The sequence below is a fragment of the Cylas formicarius genome, unplaced genomic scaffold (assembly GCF_029955315.1).
Source record: "Cylas formicarius isolate icCylForm1 unplaced genomic scaffold, icCylForm1.1 PGA_scaffold_7__23_contigs__length_41026272, whole genome shotgun sequence".
In the NCBI taxonomy this organism is placed as follows: domain Eukaryota; kingdom Metazoa; phylum Arthropoda; class Insecta; order Coleoptera; family Brentidae; genus Cylas; species Cylas formicarius.
This window is the reverse complement of record NW_026844352.1, coordinates 29,871,383-29,898,522: the sequence shown is the minus strand read 5'-3', so window position 1 is coordinate 29,898,522 and position 27,140 is coordinate 29,871,383. Positions and strand designations below refer to the sequence as shown.

Sequence of the window (27,140 nt, the reverse complement as noted above, 5' to 3'; positions counted from 1 at the left end):
CTACAATATGACACAAGAAACAATAATATCAGCAAACAAAATAATTTATTAATAAAAAAATGTTTATTACAAAAAATATTTTTTGGGAATAATATTGGAAAGTAGTTGGAGCAAATAATTTTAAAACTTCAGTAACATAAATTAAATAAATAAATGAAAATACTGGACCTGTACTTACTATAAAAATAATATATAACAGAAAATTTGTTACTTAAGTATATAAACTATTTCATTTCTAAAGTATTTCTAGATCACAGTGACGAATTTCCGGATACTTTTTCTGAAAAAAATGTATACATGTTTTCTTAACTTGCTAAGACCACAAAGACTTACCCTTAGCTTCATTTCTATTCTGTCTATTTCACCTCCCAATCCATCTACAATATTTTCACCATGCTTAAGCATAAACTCTTCTAGGGTGTCAATGTTATCTATCCTTTTTAAATCCTACGAAAAATTGAAGTTTTAAATTCACATCAACATTCAACTTTACAAGCCGCAGGGCCACAAAAGAACAACATTCCAATCTGGTCACATGACTACCTCATTGAATGATATTTAGGGCGACAATATGTATGGCAATGCGGGAGAATAACAGAACACATATAACGACAATTTCATAAAAAGTTACCTCTAACATTTCATTGAGATCTTGTTTATCCAAGTAGGATCGTGTTAATTCCCTCCCATCAAAATCAACCTCTGCTTTATACCTTACAAGGAAATTACCAATATCAATCCCTTTCACATCATGTATCGCTCGTATCATTATATCTCGTTCCAAATCGGCGTTGATATTTTCCAAGTTTTTCTCAGGAATTGATCTAAAGAAAACATATAGTGGACACTTTCGCGAATATTGGAAATTGGTTATTACGGTTACAGCAATTATGTCACCTATTTGGAACAACAAATTATATCATATTTTGCTACAAAATCAAATCATTTATACCAACATGAATGAAATTTCTACTGCTCCAGCCTTAGGCTTACCTCCCAACCAATGCAGCCACATTTGTATATATAATAAATGAAGCCACCATCCCCAAAATACCTCCTATAATAAGCGAACCAATTGCATCTGGTTCAGGAGTGTTCATTAATGAAGAAAGGCCCATACAAGATGCCGCGACAGCCACACCAACCACAGCAGCAAAGTCTTCGAGAAGCACCACATTCACACTTGGATCTTGCCCTCTGAAGACTAACAATTTTTGTAAGTCAATTTTAGTTCATTAACCTATAAGAACTTAGATTCACATACTCACTGTAGTCTTTCACACCTATCTTGGCCGCCTTTGCACCTTTCCTTATGGAGTTAAAAGCAACTAAAAATGTTGCACCCTCCGATATTATCGACCCGCCCAGTATCACATACGCCTTAAAATATATGTAATATATTGAATTTAAAACAATGAAAATGGAAAAATCCTACTTGCTTACCCAGAAAAAATCTTCTATAGGGTGAGGGTTCATTATACCGGAAATTCCATGATAAATGGAAAGTCCTGTACCAACACAAAATATGCCAACTCCAGATATTAGAGACGCCACATATTTCATATTTGTATATCCATAGGGATGATAAGAATCGGCCATCTACAATGAGCACCGCTAGAGTTAGGATTTATGCACTGTTTGAAATAATTGCAAAACAAAGCTAGATATATATATGCTCCTCCAACAGGATTGTGTCTCGTAAATTTTTCATAGCACCAGATAATGGTACAAAAATTTAAATTTTTATTTTCTAAAAACTCCAAATCATTACATCAAGCCAAATAAAAAAAAATGGAAGCATGAAATGCGATGAAAGATAAACAGCAAATGTTGGATCCCAAAAAGTATAATACAATAAACATAAGGAAACAAATTCCTTTGCTTACTTGAAGTATATTTATCTACTATTTATTGCATTCATGAAAACCTATGACTATATACAAAATTACCTGTATTGATTTATGAATTCCATAAGCCAATATCAATTGATTTATTGTATCAGCTAGCGAATGAATGCACTCGGCGAACATACTGTGCGATCCTGTGTATAGCCAGGCAAATAGTTTGAACAAGCAGTTGGTTGCATTTCTAAAAAGATATTAACGTGATTATCACATAGTGTCCTCTATAAATTGTCAATTACATAGCAACTGCTGTAAGTACTACTTTTCCTGAACGACCAGTTAAGCCAGCTTCTTCAATCTGAATTGTATCAGCGGTTTTTCCCAACTCTCTCCTGAAATCTCTTAATCTCTTCTTTAAAGTAAATATGTCTAGAACAGTGAAAATGAGCAATGAGCAGAACTTACGCACATTTGAAATTGACAGTTTTGTTTACAGAAAGATCCTTACAAAAGGAACTATATGAGAACGTTCATCTACACGCATTTACAAACATATAAACTTTAAGATGTATGCATCGTTCTGACACGCAAAACTGCGGACTTTGTCGATGTCTCTGCATGCACACTTAGTTTACAATAACGTCCGCCTATACGGGCTTTATCAAGACAAGTGTTTTATAAGGATGAAAGAAAATGGCTTTTCTTTAAATAATAATAATAAAAACTTTCCATTAATTTTTCAATATGATGGACTTGGCCCCATCTGGCGGTCAGTAGACGAACTAAATTGAAACAGTATTCTACTTTGAAATATGATTTAGCTATTCATCTAGAAAAAATTAATTCCATTTTTATTGGCCAAAATTGTTGTAATGCATTAAAAAACATGACTTCAATTTTTATATCCTATAGCACTCACTTTGCAAATGCTGTTTTCTCTCAATTTCTCTTTTCATTCGCTCTTTTTGTAAATTTTCTTTTGAACCCCATATTTCCAAAGCCTTTGCCTCAACATCTTTCCTCCAATACACCGTAATGGGGGGTTGAGCTTCATATGGCGATCTTCGTTTAGTTTTAGGCAAGTCCTCCAACTCGGAAGGCTTTAGCAAGAAGTCATACATAGCTCTCGTAGGAGTTATAAAATTTCTATCAAGAGACTGCACATTCGTATCGATTTTTTTGCGCCGCTTGGTCACTGGAGTACTTACTAAAATAAAATTTTTAATATAACATTTCAAATGTTTGCAAAACTGAACCTTTTGAATCATGGTTGTCTGATTTCTCAACATCACCAAGAATCTTTTCTTTTAATTTCTGTATTGGTTTAATAATTTTATCCCTTCCTAATTTTTGTTCTTTCTGTAGTTCCGATTTATCTTCCGACTTTGGGATGTCTTCACTAAGGGGCTTCAATTTAGGAGTCAGCACTCTCAAAACTGGAAGATCACTCCCCTCTTTTTTGGTAACCAATTTTTTATTTGTAGAAATTTCATTCAATGTATCAGAGGACCCAGTGGATTCTTTTGAAAGAAACCTCTTGCATGATTTTGAGTAGACTGTAAGTTTAAACTCTAGTCTATCTTTATTTTTCAAATAGTACCCTACATTACGCAGCCTAGCACCTTAAAATAGAACATCATGCATTTAGACAAATTTACGAGCATTTACTTCGTTAAATACAAACCTATATGGTAGTGTTTACGTTCAGAGGTGTGCATAAAGGCATATTTTGCGAAGGCAAAGCTGCGAGAAAGCATTTTTCTGGTATTTTCCAAAAGCACTACTTATACATCTCAACTGTATGCTAAAATTATTTAATATTTTTCATAATAAATATTCTGATACTGTGTGTCCTGATTATCAGATATGTATTAACCATTTAAAATAGTAAAGTTAACCTTATAGCTTTTAATGACAATAAATCTTGGAATTTCATGTCTGTCATGTCAGAAACAGTTCTTCATCCAAAAAACAAAATTGACATTTTATCATAGAACACAGAGAAAAAGCACGACAAACCTCCGTTTTACATTCAGTGTGCCTGACGTCAGAGCTTGAAAAATTACATATCAAAAGCACTAGTTTTGCTTTCGAATATAATTTTCAATTTGAGTTTTAATTTATTAACGCTTCGTTTAAGTTAAAACTCAATTGTTTTAATAAAAACTGAGTTTTTTCGCATGTGCGAAACTAATGATTGTGGGAGTTTTTAGATTTTGGTCTTCAAAAAATGCCAGATAAATGTTTAGTTGCAGAAAGGGCAAAGTAACTAAAATGTGTGTTAACTGTTTTGTGTGGCCTTCCTATAAAGTTAATAGAAAAATATTGTGCGAAAACTATTTAGTATTTAATATGGTGTTAAATATGGGTAGGTATGATACTATTTCATCTGCGAACAAGAACTTCGCTTCAAATTTTATTAGTAAATTTGGCAATTATGATGATAAATATTTATGACTGCTATAATACTTAGAGTCAATTATTTCAAACAAGGCCTTCCTCAATCAGGCCACTGTGGAGGCCAATTTTGTCTATAAGCGAAAACTCTTATGCATTTTAATATAGGCTACACTTAGCTTAGATCAAAATCAACAAACTTTTTTATGCAGGTAAAACGGAAAACTTTTTTTTTTTCAAAAACACTAAACAGAAAAAATGGTCCAGGCTAGTTCCTAGTTATTCATTATTGTTATCTTGTCCACAAGGAGTTGAATAGCTTGTAGTATAAGTATTTTTAGGAGAGCAGATTTTAGATGCAAACGGCGTAAGTAACAAAGTAGTATAAAAAGAATTTTAATTTTTAGCAGGGAAATTTACTTTTAGAAAATTGCAGATAGGAATGTTCAAAAAATTCGAGTTACACCAATAGAGACTCAAAACCAACAATGGGATGGTTTAGATTAAAGTTAACTTGGATAATTGCATAACAGATAATATAAAGACGATATATAGAAATTAGGCTCATGTCATTGATGTATACAATTAATTCATAATATCAAAACAGCTACGATCGCACATTGGAATGAGTGAGCCAACACCATTTTTCGTGGAAAAGTTTTATCTGACTTTGCTTTATATATAATACTTATTGGTAGTAAGATGGCAACTTCTGCGTAACAATTAGCGCTTGTTCTCTTCCACATGCGTTATCTGCAGTCGACTGCGATAACGCCAGACTTCGAATCAGGAAATTCGCTAACTTATCTGTGAACCCTGGTAAGTAGCGATTCGTTTGATGAGGTTCCTAATGTACCGACGTCAAAATTTCAATGACAAATTTCGAAATCGTAATGGATTGATATTAAGCGCTCCCACGACAGGTAGACCACTTTTCGTTTGGCTGCCGGTCGGGTACTGCTGCAGTACTTTTACTGCTTACCGCCGCCGTAGCCGTATACACCTGAGACGATCTGATCGATTTAAATTGTTGTATTGACGGGCGACTTTTACAATTCGTGTGTATGTGTTTTATAGTGTCAGTGGGTTCTTTGCGCGGCATCGTCAACTATCGGATGAGACTGTTTTATTTCCTTTTAATTCACGACGGTGTGCCTAATTGACCGATTTCTGATTCGGAGCAGCTAGGTTTGTTTTTGTTTTGACGCATTGTTTACACCGGTGATTTATTTGCTTTTGTTTACTTTTTTTCGTGCAAGGAATTTTCTACGTTTAAATCACGTTAAGTGTATATACTATTTTGATTCCATTTTTGTTTTATATAGAATTTCAGGTGGACCCAAAGGTTTCGCTGATCTTCGTGGATTATTTTTAAAGAAGCCGAAAATGACGCACTCCACAATAGTATCAAAATTAAAATAATAACAATTTAATATACCTACTTTTCAAACTGCAAACTTTAGCGTTGCTCACACTTATCTCTTAAATATTTCTGTTTATTCTAAAAATAATACCATTCTGTCTGAAAAACAAAACTGCATTAAATATGCTACCCTCGTAACAGGTATTTTAAATAATAGTTTTCTATTTCATGACTGTCTGTTAAGCGGATTCCTAGATCTTGAATTTTACTTCATTTGTTAAAAATTCTTAATCACTTCTTAAAGGATGTTTATCTAGCCCATAACAGCGACGAACTTGTCTGCCATTAATGCAATACAGACCGTACAACATTTTCGAGCCAGTAATAAAATATTTTATTGAAAATTTTCAGTCAAAACAGCTTGAGTAGAGAAAGAACAATTTGGAAACTTTAACAGGCTGTATGTCATTAATGAGCGAAACTTTGGCTCGATATCTTTAATTTTAGTTTAATCTTGGATTTCTTTTCGCCAATAAATTAGTGGAATTACATACAATAAATTATTTTTGCTAAAACTGAATGTTAATATTTAAGTTAGCCTTTTTTTCCTTTTTGGATTTATTAACATGAATTATGTTATTAAATCTAATCTTTATTTAATATTTCAATAAGAATAAAAATAAACTCACAGTGCCCAAAGAAAAAACAGTAAAGTAATCAAAATGTTCAGCTCCAACATGGTCATAAATTTAATAGTCGCCCATTTATGACTGCAGGAATGGCCAAGTTTAATTTCATAAACCGAACAAAAATATTTGTATTGTGATCAATATTTCGAAGTTTTTTTCATTTTAATTTTAATCCTTAAATGTGCTTACATTTTTAATTTTAAGTGTTAAGATTAGATAATAAGTAAAATTTTTTGCCGCATGATGGTAACAATTGGCAATTGATAGAACATGGCAATCTACCCTGATTCGCGTATATTTTCTGCAAATTTGCCTTTACCACAAATTTTAAATTTGGCTATCATAAATCGCCAGCAAATGCGGAATGAAGTGAAACAACTAAAATTTTAGACACTTGGTTTTGATTAGATTACTATCTATTGTCCTGAATATTTTATTCATTTTATTATCATGCTAAAGTTAAAATACGATATCAGTATTAATTTCCAAGTTCTCAAATCGTACACAAAATCTGCCACGTAATAGAACCAAAAGGCAGACATCAATTTGCAACTTACAAATTATAGAAGCATAATAATTGCAAAAAAATATATAAAATATGCAGCGTATTGGTGCTTCGTTCAAATGGTTACAAAAATACTCTGGACCGGATCAGCAACAGCAGAACCATATAGAGTGTTTAAAAAAAATCGGCAGCGTACTAGTGTAGATTCGTCATCTAAAAAAAAGAAAAAACTCATAAAAACATATGTCCGAAATGGCCTATGGTTGCTTCAAAAGTCTCTGTATTATCAGCATAGGCCTCGCTATATACTTATACATATAACAAAACGGATTAGAAAATAACACAGTTTTTGACAGTGATGGGCAAGCATCTTGAGGAAATAAATATCTTGTTGTCGAAATCAGAAGTTAGATCATGGTAAACTGTCAACATTTAGGTACCTTCTTCGTCACAATTTCAGCAAAGCAGTATTATTTTACTGCTTTGTGGAAGATACAGTAACGCAACGAGGCAGCGAATTTCATCATTCTTTGATTAGAATAATAAGATGAGTACCAGGATATCACATATTTAACCAAATAAAAGCTATTAATACACTAAAGATAACATTAGCAATGAAACAGTTAATTAGGAAAACTTTTGCTTATGTACTTCCCGGGAAAATTCAGGAACTGTGGCCTAAGGGACCTCACTGGACTGAATTATGACGGGAATAAAATGGTCTGGTAAATCAGAATGTAAGAAGGAAACTTAAGCAATGTTTTGAAAAATTATACAACCGTTGCATTAGCAAATTGTTATTATGCCCGCATAACACAACAATTAAAACCACATCCATGTACTTTCTCTTTGGAGACTAAATGTCATTTGGCGATAAGTATATTTATTCTTATTTATAACAGATTTCCTAGAGTAGTTGGTAATTTTATATTGTTTGCAATACAAACAGCAACCCGTAATAATTTTTGCCCCAGTCTGTTTATAGACAACTATTTTTTGAAATTTAACAAAAAAATCAAAATTTAAATTGAAGTAAATTTGAACGAGGTGGAATAGCAGACTATGGGCGACAATCCTTTTGGGAAATAGGAAATTGGATTAGCCGAAATGTACAACACTGATGCGATGTTGGCAAGTAAGATCAAGGTGAAGTGAGCATGAAGAATGACTTCTAAAACTAGCAACCGTTTCAATACAACCAGATCAATCGGACACGAGTAGAAGGTTATGGGTTACCGCGTTAAGGGCCTTATGGTTTGAGGTGCCATAGCAGATGGAAGCAGATGGACAGAAGTATGAACAACCAATTTTACTTTAATAACCTGCTACAGCCGTTCAAATTGGCCTACCATCAGGAACTGCAAGATCCAATTTTTCAACAAGATGCCGCTGAAGTTACTAGAAACTTCCTTCGACACTAGACTTACAGCGTATTAAACTTGTAAGATACATGATAGACAAAATGTTGAGAGTCTATACTACGTAAGACTGTCTTGGCAGAACCTATCACTGGCAGATATCGATCATGTGACTCGCAATTTTTATGAATTCCTTTCAAATAAATTTTTTTGAACATGCACTGGATTGTTATTCATATTTATCCTAAAAAGGTGTGCAATATATGAGAACCCAAAGCTATAAGAGATGACTTTCGCAAGAACCTTCATTGGAAATGTTATTAACGGTTTAATTTCCAACACAAATTGGTATCATTAAGAATAATAGCATTTTGGACATGCAAAAATCCCGACGTAAGGTCTAATTTACCTGTAAATGTCGAACGAATTAAACTGCACATTCCCAACGATTCACCGCCAATTTTTTACTGAAATGTATTATTAAGATATTGTTTTATAGAATGACAAATCTCTAGGTGACACCTTGTTTTGATTCAGAATCGAGAAATGTAAAACGCCTGGACCTGGACTTTTGGTGAGAAACATAAGGTCTTATTCGAGATGCGGTCTCTGTCAATTTTGTGCAAATTAAAATTTACTTTATTTATTCATTATAAATTGATTTATAAAACAAATAAATTTATTTGAGTTTTAAAAGATGAGACACATCCGGGTATTCGCGATTATCCAAAACTAGCAACAGGTTAGATTTCATAGTTATTTAATTTATTCGGTGTTGTTTGTTTGCCGAGTCATGGACATTTCTGATAGTTATTAGGTGTGACGAATTTGCTGTAAAAAATACCTGGGCTTTACCATTAGTAAATTTTAGAAATTTTTGACATTATATACTACAAATGCTACAAATTCGTTGCATCCTGTGTTAGTAACGTTAGGAGTGGAATTTTTAATGTAATGACGCATTTGTGATTTATTCTCAAATATAATGTCGTTTTCTAAATGATATGTCGTAAAATTGTTCTGAATTTAATATCTGTTATATTAATTTTACAGAATTGAACCATGACGGAGAAGAAAGAGAAATATCCATCGACGTTTACTATAGAGAATTTCAGTTCCACGTAAGTCTTTTTTGTAATGCCTTCCTCACATTTAGCTTGTGCATTTTTATACCTGACCTAATTTTGCAGTAATAATTATGGATAACAAATTACTGGTTTGCGAAAAACACTGGCGATATAGCTATCCTGTAACCTTAGTATATTTTTATTAGAAATTCCTTGGGCAAATTTTCCATAATTAACAATAGGTACAGTATAGTTGTGAATACGAATACAATTAACGAACGGGAACGATTCTATTATATTAAAATAGGGTACACCTATCGAGATAAAATAAAATTAAAAACACATGTTTACTTTTAGAACATTTATTTAAAAGTAAATATGTAACAAAACCAATTTAAATAAAACAGTATTCTAAGAAAATATATTTTATAATCCCATGTATTTGGCCATCTCTCCTACATAACGTGGGTGAGTCGCCGCATAGTACATGGGAGAGATGGCTTACGAAAAATAACATTACATCTTTCTTCTAACTTGATCGGCTTTTAATAAAAGCCTTCCACATCGATTGCAAGTGGTTTTGTATATTGAGCAAGTCTCGTGTAGCCAATATCCACAGCGAACGCATTGAATCCAATCAGCACGTGATTTTGTTAAACAGTATTTTTCAAGACACTCCACACATTCGTTTTCGTCAATATCACTGCAGTCATTGGTTGAAGAACAAATTGGCATTTCTTCCTCAGACTCAGAAGACGATGATAAATCTTTTTTTTGTTTAAGTTTTATTTTTTTAGCTAAAGGCTTAACTTTTAGCTTTTTGTCCTTTTTGGTTTTAGTTTTGTTCCCTTTTTTGTGTTCAATATAACTGGGGCTTGTTAGATGTGCAGCCGACTGTTTTCTGCGCTTTGTAGTGTTAGAAAGAATAGGAATGGGCGATATTTGTTGCAACATTTTGCCAGGAGTGATATCAGTGCTAGCCGAAGTAGAAGGTTGAGGTTGAGCTTCTTGCGATTTAACGTTGATTTCTAATGATGGATTCGGCGCAGCGTTTTCTTTTTCGGTATTGCAGGTTTTAGTTGCAGTGTCTTCAACATTGTGTGCATGAGCTACGTGCAGGTCTGATACGCTGAAAGCGTGGTCCGGAACTGACTCTGGATTAAGTGGAAATGCTCCAGTAGCACGAAAACCATTAATAGCCGTTCCAGCTGTAGCTGCGCGAGACCAAGCACTACTTAGCAATGTGCCAAATTGCATACGAGTAATTCGTCTGCCTTGATGTGTTTTAATCCACTGGTCGCAAGCCTGATAAAAAAACGTTTTCAACGGTTTAAAAAAACTACGATCGAGTGGCTGTAAATAGTGTGTGGTGTGGCTGGGCAAACATACCAAAGAAATATCATTTTCTGTCGCAAATTCGAGGCAATCTAGACTCATATGCGATCCATGTCCATCAAGAATTAGAACAGTCTTCCCTGGTGGCTTGCGAGGGGCAAAATGATTTTTCAACCAGTCAAAAAATAGCTCATTATTAACATAAGCAGACTTGCGGTTCATAACAACAACCGAACCAGGTGGCATGCCGTCTTCAAATTCCTTTTTTTTATTTACCCCTTTAAATATGCAGTAGGGAGGTAAGAAATTTCCTTCAGAGTTACAGCAAGCTACAACGGTGATTGTCTCCCCTTTCTCCCCAGACGTTACTGTGTGAACTTCTTTGCTACCTTTTGCTGCGATAACTTTACTTGGCACATTATTTAACTGAAGGCCAGACTCGTCAACATTAAACACATGACCTGGTTTATCAAAGACATCGTTAGCTTCATAAATGCTTTCTAAAAGTTTAAAATATTCTTCAACTTCTTTTCTATTCATACCCTCCGCCCTTGCAGTTGATAGTCCCTCTGCCTTTCTTAAACTCAAATCACGATTCCTTTCCATGAACGATCGGTACCAGTGATCTCCAGCTTCTTCTTTTTCAGTGTTAAATTTGTGTTTTAACCCCAAACGTTGAGCCAAGGTATAGGCAATTTGTTTTACGGTTCTTACAGTGGGAGGAAAGCCTGCTTTCTGAAGAGCTTTAATATGCCCTACTAGCTTTTTTTCGGATTCTTGGCCAAGAGATGACGAAGGCCCTTGTACACCCTTTTCAAAATTATTGTTTTTTAACCTTCTTCTTAGCGTTCGCTCTGGCACGTTGCATATTCTACTAGCCTCTCGTACTGGAATATTATCCTGTTGTACTAAATTTATGGCTGTAACCAAATTTTCTTGAGTCCATCTTCCTCTATTAGATTTTCGTTTATATTTGCGAGGCATATCCAACTAAAATAAAACATCGAATTAATGCGTCATCTCTACCACAAACTTCTGCTGCGTCTATCCCAAATGTATGGGAGAGATGCCGCAGCACATTTTTTGTGACACTTATGATCCACGAAATTAAAACCCGGTGGTAACATAACCTTACTTATCCTAAATCTCCTATAAGTTAATTGCAAACCAAATTTTATTCGTTTAGAGGTATAATTTTAACTTACAAGAAACACTGAATAAATTTTGTAACTTACCTGAACGTTATTTTAACAAACACACGAAATATTTCTTGAGAAAATCGTTTATTTTCAACCGGCGTAATGGAGTTCTCAAGGTTAGCCATCAACTAATTGTAAGGAAACACAAGCGCCTTTTTAAAAAGTCTCAGTGTTGCCAAACGTACACCGCGGCATCTGTCCCACTGCGGCATCTCACCCACATTTACCCTAATCAATTAAGTGGATCAATAATTATGAATATGAATACGACAATCTAAAATATGCAATTGTTTATATATATATATATATATATATATATATATATATATATATATATATATACAATCTTTTATATCAAAGCGTGTGATACATCAAAGGAATACTTTTAGTTTGTTTGGTTTAATTGGCTGAAAATACAATAAAGTTTCTTTTGATCAAATTTTAAATGAAAAGTTTATTCAAAACATACAATGGCAACTAATTTCGTTTCATAACATATTGTCCAACAAAAATTAATTAACTGGAATTGTTGTTCCAGACTTGTAATAAAATAGTGTGGATCTATTGCCGATAACTAAAAATTAATAACCTAATGTTAGCTCGTATCACATCAAAGCTTCCGAACGCAGCTTTCGATAACCAAAACTAACATTTACCGATAAAACTAATTCCCTATATAAAAATCGGATTAATCTAATCCAGATCCAAGATTAAATTGCAATTTTGCGTAGCTACGTAGTGATTTTTTCAATCGGAAAAGTAGAGAGAAGATTGGAAGTGATCGTAATTTACTGCTTGTTTTTTTATTGACCTTCATATAAAAGACTTGAAAACTGAACGCGTTTTCTAGGAATTTATTATACTAAGGCTCAAAATAACAGCAGGAATCAGGACACAGATTAATCTTTAATTTCACTTTGTGTTCAGTTATGGAAAGAGAAGTATGGTAAAGCGACTCTTATTGTCTTGCTTATGTGATGTGACCCTGGTATCCACATTTTTTGACAGACTTCTACTAAAAGTTTAAATCGTGTTCGGAATTAGTTAGTTACCACAACAAAAAGTCGCCTGATGATTGGCTTTTAATGACCGTACAGTAGTAAATAAATATTTATTGCCTATATTAAAGATAGGCACCTGAACATGAATCCATAAGTATATTTCCTCTTTTCTTTAAAATGCAGTCGAATGAATTGAGGCTTAAAGTAGCGTCCTTCTGTTCCAGAGCGACTCTCGCCAACAATGATCAAATCAAAATTCCTATCGGCAGTAGCGATAAATTGGGCGAAAAAGAATATAATCCGTATGAACATAGAGTCATCGAACATCCCAATACGTAAGTTTTTGATTTTTATTTTATATTTTAAGCTTGCGTTCTTTTCTAGAAGTTTCACGTGCGATATGTTGTTGTAGTTTCTTCGGGGCAGTGGTACATCTGTTGAAAAGTTCATTAGGCACCGGAATATTAGCTATTCCTAGAGCGTTTAAAAGTGCCGGATTAATCGTTGGCCTGTTCGGAACTATATTTATAGGAGTCATGTGTACACACACGATACATATATTGGTAAGCGAGCAACAAAAATCAAAATATGGGTACTATACAATGTACCATTTATCGAAATCTAATTAAAATTTTAAAGTAAAATCAGCCAAGACATTTTAATCAAGGAATGCAAGGTCTCCCCACCAGCTTTTGTTTTGTACCTTTCAATAAAATCTGTTTTTCTACTCCCGTCTGTAAAATACCTAATTACTCACCGATTAGCTACGCGGGAAGCGTCGCTTTACCTCGTCGGTTTCGTTTTCCATAAATGCGAGCCACTTCGGTCATTTCCGGGATTTTACCGCACGGGTTTGGGAGCAATCGGATGTTTTCGGAGATATTTCCACGCTTTGAATTTTAACATTTGTCAATTCTGTCGGTGATGTCAGTGAATGTATTCGTGTTGTTTTGCGAAAATGTACCCAAAAACTAACGGTCGCAGAAAAAGTACAGTATGCAACACGTTCGGTAAACTTTTTAACTAACTCGTTTATTAAAAACTCTCTCCGCTCGTGTCAAATAAATTCGTGAGTCAAATGCCGTTTACCGCACTTGTTACATAATATACTATAGTTGACAGTATTAACTTTTTTTTTGCTCTACTTATTCTGGGATATTTCCACAGTAATTTCACCCGTTTGTAATAGAAGCAGGAAATCATTTTTTTAAAATTCTGATTTTTACTGGTTTTTGTGTTATTTCCTGTTTTTTTTTAATAAGATATATTGGCAGAAAAAATTCGGTATCGTTATGTGGAAAAAAATAATACTAAAAATGAGCGTAATTTCGTATGTTGGAAATTATTGCATTTAATTTTGAAAATAATTTTTTAGATCGGCAAATACAAAAAAATCCTATATTATTAGTCACCTTCTTGTTCTTCATTTTTTTCTCGACCCAATGGTTCAACAGGTTTGCCGCTTAATATGAGTGTATGTCGAAAACTTCATAATAATTATAACCATGTTTCTCAATACATTATGCATTGGGTTAATAAGTACCTTGCGACGCTTGATTATTATTGCAAAACCTCGTAGGCAGAGTTTTTGTGCCCCAAATTTACATCATTCCAAATTGTCTCCTAATGGGCCACATATTACCTACTTTCGCGACAGTTCTCATGAGACGTATGTACGAAAAGCATTACCTACATGGCGACCTTGGAAAAGAAGGATTAATTACCTTTATATTTACGTTTTAAAAATATGAATAGCCTAGGGTTCACTGTCCATATCCGCAATCCTCAGGATGTCGACATTGAATTTGTTTAATAACAACGTCGTATAGCAAACTACATACAAAGAATCGTAGCAGAATATTTCCTCGAAATGAGTCCCTATACGAATTGTTTCTCTCTTTTTAGTTTGAAGAGCTTTGTTTTCATTTGGCATTCTTTTTTATCTTAATTTATGTTAAGATAAGCTGCCTACGGAACTATTAAAACCAAGGCAAAATATTTTGTAGTTTTTGTTTGATATGGTGATTTGGAAATTAACTTACACCGGTACAATATTCAAGTTGTGTGGCATATTAAGGAACATTTTAAATAAAGGGTTTTTATTCTTTATTCAACCTACGAGGTTAGCGCCAAAATTTCCCTGCCTGACATAAGATGCAGCTTCAATATCTCGATAAAAATAACGTAAATTGGGTATAGAGCAGTCATAAAGTTTTTGACAAAAGAAGGGTTAGCACCTAAAATTGTTAAAGAAAGGGTGGGTGGTGTGTATGGGCAAAGTTCTCCTTCGTATTTTGTAGTGAAAGAATGGGCAAAACGTTTTCGAATGAGGCAGGAGTCCCTTGAAGATGATTCAAGAACTGGTCGACCAGTGGAGGTCCTAATGGAAGATATTGTTGCGATTGTGGAAGAGGTGGTATTGAGTGATCGACGTTTAAAGGTCAAGGAAATCTCAGAAATTACTAAGCTGAGTTCCTAAAAACCTTTCGGCTTTTCAAAAACAACGCCGTGTCGAGTGTGCGCGGTCTTTTTTGGAACTCTGTGGGTCGGAACCGAAGCCTGTGATAGAAACTATTGTGAGGGGGATGAAACTATGGTTCTCTATTATGACCCTCTATCGAAAAAAGAATCAATGGAGTGGCATCGTAAGGGTGAAGCACCTCCAAGAAAATTCAAGAGTCTGCCAGTCAACAAAAAAGGTGATGGCCACGATCTTTTGGGATTGTGAAGGAATTCTTTTGATAGATTTTGAAGAAACTAATACTACTGTCAATGCTAAATATTACGCAACATTATGACATAAATTGTGATCCTGCGTACGTGTAAAATGTTGAGGAAAACTGACCAGAGGCGTGCGTCTTTTGCACGATAATGCACTTGTCCATACTGCTGGTGTTGCACAAGCTGCCATTTTAGAGTGCGGGTTTCAACAGATAGACCATCCAGTCTATAGTCCAGATATGGCCTCCAGCGACTATTATTTGTTTGGATATTTGAAAAAGGACTTACGTGGACGACGGTTTGACGACCAAGTTGAAAAGAGGCTGTTTTAGCTCATTTTGCAGACAAACCAAAAGAATATTTTTTTAAAGGGATTGAGTTATTAGTAAAGAAATGTATAACTGTATTGAAGTTAAGGGGGATTATATTGAAAAATAATAAAAAATTGTTACTCTACTCTCGTATGTAATTCTAAAAAGTAACTTCAGGTCATGTGGTATGTGTTTAATATCGGCGGTAGTACATTGGTTTTCTACCTGAAGCTTATATTTCAGATATCTTTATCGCAATATTTTATTTGAAAATAGTTTTGGGAACATATTTGCGTGCTTTCGTTTCGCTCTGACTCGGTATTGCTTTTCACATCGGAAAATGTTCTGGGAAATGGATATAAATTTAAAATCACAGTTATTCGCCATTCAGGTTGGGTATTTTATTTTGGGGATCCCAGGCAGCCAATGTTTTATTGATCATGTTAACTAACCGACAATTTCTTAGAAAAATTCTATTTGAGTATTCGTTTCAGGCACGTTAACGTAAATCACGTGTTTTATTTCGCAAACTTAAGTGGAGGGATTCCCTAACCTATAGCATTGTACATTGTATCTTTTGGTTGACTTGTTTTTAATGCTAATTTGTATTTGGTGTAGGTAAAGGCGTCACAGAAAGTCTGTACCAGGGCGAAACTACCCAGTTTGGGATTTGCTGAGACTGCGGAGGAGGTGTGCAGACAGGGGCCAGCGCCCTTACGGGGATGGGCGACATTCGCCAAGTAGGTTTTCATTGTTGAAGAATAATAGTTTCAAAACAAATTTTGCATAGTAAGGTGTACGGAGAGGGGTAGGTGGGGTGATGACGATGTATGAGATGCGATCAAAAATTGGTTAGGTTAGGTTAGGTTTGAATTAACTAAATGCGGGAGAACCTTTTAGACAAATTTGATGAGTGAAAATATATCGCCTCCTTCGATACTTCGAAATAAATTAGTAGGTATTGTGCCTATCATTTTAAAATACTGGTCAGAGAGGTCGAATTGAAAAATTCATTTCGATGACTAATGAAATCTATGAGCGTTGAATTTGTATCGGTAATTAAAATGTAGTAATTATTTCCAGCAGATTATTAAGCGGTTTTAATTGAAATGCGCGGGGTTACTCAGTTCATTCAGATCAAACGGGATGTTAAAAACGACCAGTTTTGTGACTGATTCGAGCTCTAGTTGTGATGCGAATCGACCGTTTTTCTACGTGTTTATTTTCGGTGGCGAAAATAACATTGTAACTCGCCATTTGGTTAATAATGATTATCTGGAATATTTTTTTAACACAAATTTTGAAATTATGTGCGTATTGTTAGTGTAAATTTGGCAACAAAATCGATATAAATGGCGAACGACGTAAAGGGATTTTGCGAAAAATATACCAATAAAAAAAAAGATAAAATTTAAGCAAAAAATTGAGTTTAATAACAATGTTTTTATTAGTTTGTGCTAACATATCCACCAAAACTATTTACTGTTCATTGATTATCAGTTACTTGCAGATATTTGCACTGGACTACTAATTAAGAGTAGATAGTAGACGGTTGGTACAACTAACGCGGGTTAATGACCTTGATTCCTATATAACCGCTGATGTTCCGAACACAAGGTGGCGGAAACTATGGTCAATATTATTATCAAACTTTTTACCTATTCTTTTCTTATCATTTATAATCGTAACTAAAATAGGCACAAACGAAAACGTCCTTAAATTAAAAAAGTATTGGACTAGGCATTTTATTTTTGTATAGTATTCTTTCCTCTCAAACTGATACAATCCTCACTTTATTGGCAAATATCGTATCTCTTCAATTAATTTTATTCAAAATTATGTTGTTTCACTTTAAACCAAACTTGTACCTAATTGTTTGTTTCGTGTGCTAAAAAAGACTTCGAAAAACATAAATAAGTTTGTATTTCCGGACACCCTTCATCTATTATTCCTAGAAGAAGATTACCCAAGTTATTTTTAAAGGATACTAAGTAAAGCCAAGCACTTAAGATAATATTTGTTTATATAAGTCGTAACGTTTTTTTCACTTCGTGTATTGCAGAGAAATATAAAAATTCCAATGTGTCATTAGGGCCGCTGCTAGTATTTTATTAATAGGTTTTCCACGGGGCGTTCTGATTAGATAAATTGCAAACAGGTTAATCGAAATGGTTGTACAAAAATTCAGGCATAGTTTTTGTGTTGAAATGTTCGCGAACAATCGTTTTAGAAAAGGAAACAATAGGCGAAGTAATTGTTGGCGATTACTTCATTTTGTTTATGAACTGACTAAGGCAAAAAGTTTCCTTTCACTCTCGCTGAGCGCCAAAGGAATGTACGTTGCCGTTACGAAATTTCCCGCCACGGCGGGATGTTTTCTACAAATTGGAACTTATTTTCAATACTGAATTTTTCAACTGTTCCGCCAAAATACTTATCATACATCAATGAGCAGCCTTCCGATGGCGTGGCGTCGACGTCAATGAGAGATAAAACGTTTACATTAAATTCTTATATGGAGGTAAGACGACGATAATAAAAACTTTAATTACGGTGTTATGAAAATGTATCTTTTATTTGCGCAAGGTTACGTGCTTCATCATGCAGCGTTTGCAAAAGCGATTTTCACAGACAAGCACCAACAGTTCCATTAAAGTTTGATAATTAGAAAAGTCAATAAATTTAAGCGCATCCAGTGTGATATATTCAATTCTGTGCATTTCTCATTACATCTGATTTTTTGCCGCTGATTTGGCAGAAGTGTATTAAAATAAAATATGTACTTCAAATGAGATAAATTTAAAACCGCTACAGGTCCAGATAAGTGAACGGCCTCGTGTCTCTATATATATAATGGTATGCGAATATTGAAGGCTGTGTGATTTTAAACGATAATTCACTATTATTCATCATTAAGGTGTTTTCGTTATTACAAAATCAAAGTGTATATTTTTGAATGTACATTTTCAAGACATCAGACTCATAACAATAATAAAGAAAACATATATCTTTGTAAATTCCAATTGTCATTAGTTATTAATTATTATTAGTTTTATTCAAAAACTCTCCTCAAATATTGAATTTAGATTTTTCGAACATATCTTTGTTGATCTTCATTAAGAACCAACTATCAGTTAAATGTTTCAAGCAGTTTTAAAGCTATTATTTTTAGCATTGATATTGATATAAAAGGTATTCTTTTTAACTTTTCTTTGGTTTGGAAATTCAATGAAACGATGCCCGTGGCCTGCACTGATCAGTAAACAGGTAGAAAAAACTTTTAAAGATACTGCGAGATATCTCACTTCATTTTAAAGGTAGCATTTTAGAGTTATTGCCTTATCTTACCGAAAAGCTAATATAATATAATAAACACATTTTTTAGTGCTTCGCAGATTAGCGTTAGCATTTTTTATTTTGGTCATTTAAGGATTTTATTGCAATTGAAATAAATGGCAACCGCAAGTATTAATTTTTGTATTCCGCGACAACCTTAACCCAGATGGGTAGGCAAATCGCAGGTTTGACCTTAAGTTGGAGTTTGTTACATCCAAATTTGTTCATACGCGTTGTTGGACGGGTTTGACGAGGATGGATTAATATTCTTAATAAACGATGACGCGATTGCAAAAATATTTTGGGCAGCCCATTGCGCATTAATATTTACCAATCGAGAATAGGTATTCAAAGCTTTCAACAGGATTAATAAAAGAACATATTAGTTAAACAATAGTAAAAAACATATTTCCAAAACGAATTTATTTAAATTCAGAACATTAGATTAGAAATAAATATATTCAAAAAAGAACGACCTCCATTTTTCGTTTCGGTGGTTTTTAGGTCGTGGAGCATAAACGAACGACATAAGTTTTAAATGAAATTGTTGCGCATCAACAGTAAGTTGTTAGAACTCGAACACACATTCCTCTAGTATAATGTCAATGACAACTCAAGGTTCACAAGTGGTTCTTGGTATTATTTGTTAGAATATTATTTGTTTCTTGTTATCGACAACAGATTCTATTATTTACCACACGGTTATAAATATCACGTTCCTGTAGAATAACAGCATACTCGAAGAGATTATACTTGCTAAGTTAAAAATTAAAAAAAAAAGTGATCTTTGCGGTTTTCGTGAATTCGAGCTCAAAACAATCGCATTATTCTTAAAGAATTGTACCGACATTTTTTCTAAGGAATTTTTAGTCAATTATGAAATTAATAAATTGTTTAAGTTAAGTGGAATTAAACCTGGAGTTAATATTAACGCTAATGCCGTTCAATACGGTTTAAATTTCTAATGGAGCATGTATTATAATTTGTCAGATATTATATCGAATTAACTACTGCGGCGGGATGGATCATATATATTCATTAAAATTGTAATGATATTGATGAAATGATATTTATAAATTTACACATTTTCATATGCTTAACGCCGTTGATGAGTAGATAATTTCCTCTTAAACTGAACGATTTTTCTTTTTTATTTCAGTATTTCTTCTTATGTAATCGAAAAATAATGGGATGCTTGTGAGGTTTTCCAAATGACCCCTTCAACAAATTTTATATGCATTGTTTGCACATATTTTTTTAAATAGAACATTAAATATTTTTCTAGATTTAAATAATATGTTATTGACAATTCCTAATTCCCGTCAGGCAAAATATTCCTCCATATCAATTTTATCACTGTTATTGAATGCTCATATTGTTTTCTAAAATACAGGGTGTTTCAAAACAAATGGGCCATAGAATAGCAGCATAGTTTTTGAAATGAGAAATTAGATGATGCAATAACTTGTAGATGACTCCATTTGCACATTTTACCAAAATACCATCATGTTTTTTTTGTATATTCTCAAATTTGATTTCCGTAATAATTATTAAAAATATTACTGTTAAATGAACTCACTAATAGTAACCAGTGAAAACCGAAATAGAAAGAAGACTTAAAAACAAAAAAAATCTAATGTGTTTTTTATTACTATTACTTAGGAAAAATCAAATTAAGGAAAATTTTCTTAGATACAATTGTAATGAAATTAAATTTTATTTAATTAACTAATTTAATAATTATTCCAAAAAAACAAAACTTCAATTAGATATTATAGTCACCACCATGCACTTCGATATATTCTGCAATTTATTTAATGAAGGATTGTCTAATTTTAACAAATTAGATTTTGATTCGGAACTCATTAACAGCATCCTGAATGTTAGGTCAGTTCTTCACACCGTCTTGGGTCTTTGCAAACCACCCAACAAGCTATCGTGTCATTTTTATAGCCACAGCCATCAAATTTATGAAGTCGTATTGTAAAAAATGTAAAAAGGGTCGTTGCATCAAAATTTGAGGCTGGGACCATTTGATCCTAGTATATAATTATTTACTATGCCTGCCTACACGTTCATCTTGGACGTGTGCAGGAAAAGTCTTTCGATATAAAATAAGGATTGTCTAAAGACCTCACCGGTAAAAGTTGCCTGGTCGATAAATTGGCTGGTTTCAAACAAAGATAGAAACTTACTCTAATAGCAACACTTAATCGACGACTACTTGTTTGTGGATCATCAGCTACACGGATTAGAATTTCTTCTTCCTGATCTATCCAATATTCCTTGGAAGTCATCCGTTGTGCTCCTTTTGATTCTGAAGCTCGGACCAGAACGGTAAAGTATTGGTAAAAAACGCATTGTATTGCATTGCTAGATAAACATGCAAATATCTTGAAAATTTCTTAAAATGCAGATATTAAACAGTAATCCCTTTTTTACTCAGAAAATACACTGAACACGACCTTGACTTATCAAAAATTAAATTTGAGAACATTCAAAAAAATATGGTATTTTTGCAAAAATGTGTGTGCAGATGGCGCTATCTACAAATTTAATTGCACCGAAAACCCCCACATGCGAATTTTGGTGCCTATATCTTTAAAATTGTGCACGTAACTAATAAAAAAAAGAAAAAATAAAATTACTTTTATCACCCTGTATCTCCGTAAGTATTGACTGTAGGCCAAATCTAAATATTTTTATATAAAGAATATGTTGGTATTTTATGGCCCATTCGTTTTGAAGCACCCCGTATACAAATTTTTTGCTTCTTCTGGTTTTGTAGATATTATTAAATAAATAAATATATAATGGCGTCTATTATTTATGTGTTACTAAATTCTCAACAAAAAAAACTTTTTACAAAATAATTGAGATTATTAATAATTTCAGAAATTTCGTAGAGATAGCCCTAGTTTTGACGTACTACTGTGGTAATGCAGTTTACGTGGTATTCATCACAGAATCGTTGACAAAAGTGAGTACTGTGATCGCTTTGCGCAATGGCTCACGAACCTAATCAATTTTTTCCAGCTCTTCGCCCCGTATTTCCCAGAAACGGCATCATGGGACCAGTATTTTAAGCTAATGATTTTAGTACCTCTCATCTTGTGTTGCCAAGTGAGGGAGTTAAAGCATCTGGTGCCATTCTCATTTATAGCCAACACATCCATGATCATAGCGTTTAGCATTACTCTGTATTACACGTTTGCGCAACTGGCTGAAGTGAAGGTGTCAGACAGAAATTTGGTTACTACTCCAGCGGGTATGATATGCATATAAAAAATTGAAGTCCCTGATTGGTGGACCAAATTAGAAGTGCAAAAGTTTATCTATGATTTTTTGTTACGCAGGCATTCCTTCATTCTTCAGCACCGTGATCTTCGCAATGGAAGGAATAGGTACAATAATGCCTGTGGAAAATTCTATGGAGAAACCCCAGTTTATAGGATGCCCAGGAGTATTGAACTCAGCCATGACGGCAGTAGTACTTCTTTTCTCGGCTATAGGATTCTTCGGGTATTTGAGTTTTGGTGAAGAAACGCAAGCAACCATCACGACCAATTTGCCCTCTGAAGAGATGTATGTGAGATTACCTTACATGGGATTACATACTTATTCATCGACCGTCATTTTATTTTAGACCTGCGCAAGTCGTCCAGGCTAGCATATCGCTTGCAGTGTTCTTCACGTTCATGCTACAGTTCTATGTACCATTGGACATCACGTGGAGAAGGATCAAGGATAAAATTCCACAAAATAGGCATAATATCAGCCAAATATTGTTAAGGACGGGAATAGTGATATTTATTACAGGTAGAGTTTTATGCTTTACTAGGGAAAAAGGATAATACCTCGTCCATATACAGATTTATCCACCAAATTACATAAAACATCCACACTATCAACTCTGAGATACACGTTACACTGTTTGCAGGAATAGCAGCAGCAGCTGGCCACCATTTGGATGCGCTCATCGACTTGGTTGGGGCAGTTTTTTTCTCGACTTTGGGGCTTTTAGTCCCTGCCGTTATCGAAATTATAGTAGATTGGGATGGCGATTGGGGAGTGCTTTATTGGCGTCTGATTAAAGACCTCGCAATTATATGCTTGGCTATTTTCGGGCTGATTTCTGGCAGCTACTCGGCTATTCAATCTGTTTTATAAGTTATATTGTGTATAGGTACGGGTTAATATAGGTGAGAACTGTGCGCATAAGCATAAGCATAATTGTACCTGTTTATGTTGTTCATTTGCTGATAATCAAGGGATTATAAGAAAATTACTTGGCTTTTGGCATGGAGGGCAAACCGATATAATGAAAGATGCTTTTAGTTTTCCTTTGGAATTAAATGACAAATTGTGACGCCTGTGTGTAATTTGTCTGACGCTTATATATTTGTTGTGTCTGTAAAATTGGTTAAAATTTATATATTAACAGATTTCAATTTTATTTCTTATTGCTGCATTTTTCCAGTATTCTGGGTACTGGTTGTCGATACAGTAATAACATTTGCGATATACAGGGTGTTTTAGTTAACGCTATCGCCGCCTGTTGTCTTTATTCGGTTCTAAAACTTGGAACTGCTTCCGTCCTTCCTGTTAGAAACGTTATGAAGCAATTCCAACCGATGACCGCTCTTAGTCCCGAACAAGGGCGACAGTTCGTTATACTGGATGTATACAAAAGTATCAAACAATCTGATTGCGCTTTCAATTCATATTTCATATATCTAACTGGTGTGGTTTTTGAAATAAAAGCAGTTTTCTAATAAATTATTAATGAAAAATTGACAATAGTTATTGCATTTGCACACCATTTTTTTATTAGCCAGTATTTAAAAAGTGATGAAAAAAGCATTGAATTAAACGTGAAAGTGAAGTTGTGCAGAATCTTCATAGAGGAAGGCATATGAATATATTTTACAAAAATGATCAGAACAATGGACCAACATGCAATTTGTTTTACGTTTACCTAACATAATCTTTATTAAAATTGAGTTTCAGTTGTGACAATATGAAAAAACAATGGTTGATACCTCTTTAGAATAAAATTTCATGTGATTTTGGGCAAATATTGATATAAAAATAACAATAGCTTGTTCAGGAAAACCAATGTTACATTGTCACTACATCATCTAAATATTGTTCGTTTTTGCCTTGCAACTAACACAGTATACACCAAGCACATTTAACATTAATTCTACAAGGAATAAATTCATTCTAGGTATCGCCGCTGCCGCTGGTCACCATTTAGATTCCTTGATCGATTTGGTGGGCGCCATTTTTCTGTCCACTCTGGGATTGCTCGTACCAGTAATCATCGATGTCATCGTACTCTGGGACGAAGGTTACGGTTGGTTTTATTGGAAATTGTGGAAGGATATTTTCATCGGGGTTGTCTCCATTTTCGTGCTGTGTTCTGGAACATATACCGCTATTATTAATATGATGACTGGGTGATTTTATAATTACCTATTAAAGCAAGGGCATTGCAATGCGAATGCGTTTAGCGCCGTTAGTATTTCCGAAAATAATAAGCCAAACCTAATATTTTTCATTGTGTTGAGACTTTGCAAATTAGCAATGGTAGTATATTATATTAATATAATATCTCAACCAAGATCAGACATTTGTAACAGAAGCCAAATACACAGGATCGTGATTTTAAATTGTTTACCTTATCGTTTAACACACGCCTTGCCTTTTTTAAATTACAATTTTAAAATTGAGTAATAGTGTTTATAGCAATTACTGACTTAACTAACCTTTATAAGGTGCTACAAAACTTCCAATAAAACATTTCGTTAATTATTATTATTGAAGAGAAGACGGACTCTGTGATATCAAGCATTACAAATATCTCTGTGGTTAGAAATGGTAAGAATATGTGTGTAATATAAAGTCACACCGCCTTTGGGTGTAGAAAGCGTTATTCTAAAATCAAAATGAATCAAAGTTGTTATTTATTTCAACACGTTAACAGCCGATAGCGTAAAATAATACTATCATTAGTTGTGATAAGCCACTGTGTTATTTAGTGTAATCAGATGTTTTAACATTGTATTAATAGATTAAGTCGCAATATTTGTAACAAAATATTGTCGTGTATGTATGTACTTAATTAAAACAATCTAACCATTCTCAATGTCGACTTCACATTTTTGCCTTTCCGGTAGCCCATATTTATGAATAATTTCCTAGAATTTGCCAAAGTAATATTGACATTATACGTTGATGCATGTTTTTAAATGAGCTTCTGACAAAATTTTAAATATTAATTTAAAAAATATTTCGATTTGTTTTAACTTGAGTATTTTTTTCTGGCTGTCTTTCTGTTGCCCTTCAATTTTTTTTAATTGCTGGACGGGCGAGGAAAAAATATTATACTGAGTTGCCGAAAATGTATTCATATTGAACGGTAAAGCTGGTTAGGAATTGTCACAAATACCTAAACTATTCGTAGGTATATATAATTTAAATACAAGGACCAACCAATTGAAATTCTTATGAATTGCAAAAAGTATAACAGTTGAAGAAACGAGACACTTAATAAAAGTAGCATATTAATGCCAGCACTGCACTTATGGACATTTATATTATTTCTTTAATACTATGAATTAAAAATCATTTATATTTTGATTCATGTGCAAGCGGTTGCATATTTAGAGTGAATAAAAAATGTTTACGTATATATTAGCAAAATTTTTCCGAAATGACATTATTTACATTTTTATTTATTAGTTCATTGCTCATGCAACAAAAATGTCGTAAAAAACATAATACTCTGAGTACTTAGGCAACCAATTATATGCTTGCTATTACCCCATATTACCCCAAGCATAAAAAAATGCTTTTTTGCTCTGAAATTATGTATTTTGTTGCACTTAAGAATACATTACATGTGTCAAAAAAAATTGTGCGTTTTTTTATGGTGCGTCAGCGCACCACTGGTGACAACCGGTTTCATTTTTGATGATGTTTTACAAAGCATGAAGTATGTAAATTCACATTACACTTATTATAAACGTAAATTGTGTGGCTGTGGCAGATTCTATATCTCCTTCGGGCTTTATTAGCATGAACAATCATGATGAGGTGACCTTGATTATCATAACGCACTTCATCTATAGCAGGTGCAAGATTTCTTTAAGTAATTATTTTATCAGTTTTTAAAAGTCGCAAATCAATGTAACGTTTAAAATCAAATCAATCACTTCGTCATCAAAAAACATAAAAAAAATTTCAAGCGGTGTTTTTCCAGAAAGCCTGTGTGGGTGTACTCAATCTGACCTTTTTTCCACTTGACAGTAGAAGCAAGTCGTTTGCAGAAAGCATATGAGTCCCTGATGAGTCCCATTCAGGTTCAGTGGTTAGTGAATTACAGGATTGTTTAAGGACAGCTGTATCATTCGGTAGATTAATGTTATCGTTCATATTTTCTTCGTCAGTCAAGGTATCCACGTCGGGTGGAATATAGACCGCGCAATATATTTTGTAAATATTTTTTCATGTTATTTTTAACATAAATTTACAAGGAATGGAATGCTGCAATACATAAGAATACGTAAATCCAAATAATACTAATGACTGTCATTGTTATTGTCCTCATCCATCACGATCTCCTCCATAGCCGCCTCTAATTCCTTTTGAGTCAAATACCTCGGAAATGCCATATTTTACGAACTGTAATGTTCACTGCACAAGGCACAAACTAATATTAAAGAACACGCTAATTGTTGTCTAGACTTGCAATAACAAAGTTTTGGTTAGTAAATATTTTCAAAAAATAATGCATAATCAATATAGTATTTCCAATGTATGTTTTCTGCGATGTAATCTACATGCTATAGACTTAACAAAAATGGCAACACAAATCCAAAATATTTTTTTTTAGTATTTTGGATTTACTTGAAAATGTGATACAAATTTATGTATTGCTTTTGTTAACTTTTGAAGTCATATATAAGATTTTTCTTTTACACACAAATTAGCGATTTCTACAGTTTTA

General features: G+C 33.6%; 2 protein-coding genes across 4 annotated transcripts; one reads left to right on the top strand and one right to left on the bottom strand.

Annotated features, from left to right (window-relative positions):
- Nucleotides 1-35: 35 nt before the first annotated feature.
- Nucleotides 36-3,811, bottom strand: LOC132704637 (proton-coupled zinc antiporter SLC30A9, mitochondrial). The gene is made up of 11 exons (XM_060674767.1): nucleotides 3,529-3,811; nucleotides 3,101-3,466; nucleotides 2,764-3,051; nucleotides 2,144-2,273; nucleotides 1,950-2,088; nucleotides 1,444-1,599; nucleotides 1,269-1,380; nucleotides 994-1,204; nucleotides 632-824; nucleotides 334-447; nucleotides 36-280 (listed from the first exon to the last, which is right to left on the bottom strand). Exons 1-11 carry the CDS (start codon nucleotides 3,599-3,601, stop codon nucleotides 236-238), a joined length of 1,827 nt encoding a protein of 608 aa, XP_060530750.1. The 5' UTR covers nucleotides 3,602-3,811; the 3' UTR covers nucleotides 36-235.
- A 1,350-nt stretch (nucleotides 3,812-5,161) lies between these two features.
- On the top strand, nucleotides 5,162-25,278 carry LOC132704545 (proton-coupled amino acid transporter-like protein pathetic). 3 transcript variants are annotated; one of them, XM_060674598.1, is made up of 11 exons: nucleotides 5,162-5,429; nucleotides 9,210-9,277; nucleotides 12,983-13,093; nucleotides 13,171-13,321; nucleotides 16,409-16,530; nucleotides 22,022-22,106; nucleotides 22,163-22,394; nucleotides 22,483-22,711; nucleotides 22,773-22,945; nucleotides 23,067-23,328; nucleotides 24,357-24,491. In XM_060674598.1, the coding sequence occupies exons 2-10, from the start codon at nucleotides 9,219-9,221 to the stop codon at nucleotides 23,294-23,296; spliced, it is 1,392 nt and encodes a 463-aa protein (XP_060530581.1). In that variant the 5' UTR covers nucleotides 5,162-5,429; nucleotides 9,210-9,218; the 3' UTR covers nucleotides 23,297-23,328; nucleotides 24,357-24,491. The 3 variants fall into 3 exon arrangements, with proteins under 3 accessions (XP_060530581.1, XP_060530580.1, XP_060530578.1); XM_060674597.1 differs by having other exon boundaries at nucleotides 23,067-24,499; XM_060674595.1 differs by lacking the exon at nucleotides 23,067-23,328 and having other exon boundaries at nucleotides 5,165-5,429; nucleotides 24,357-25,278.
- The last annotated feature ends 1,862 nt before the right edge of the window (nucleotides 25,279-27,140 follow it).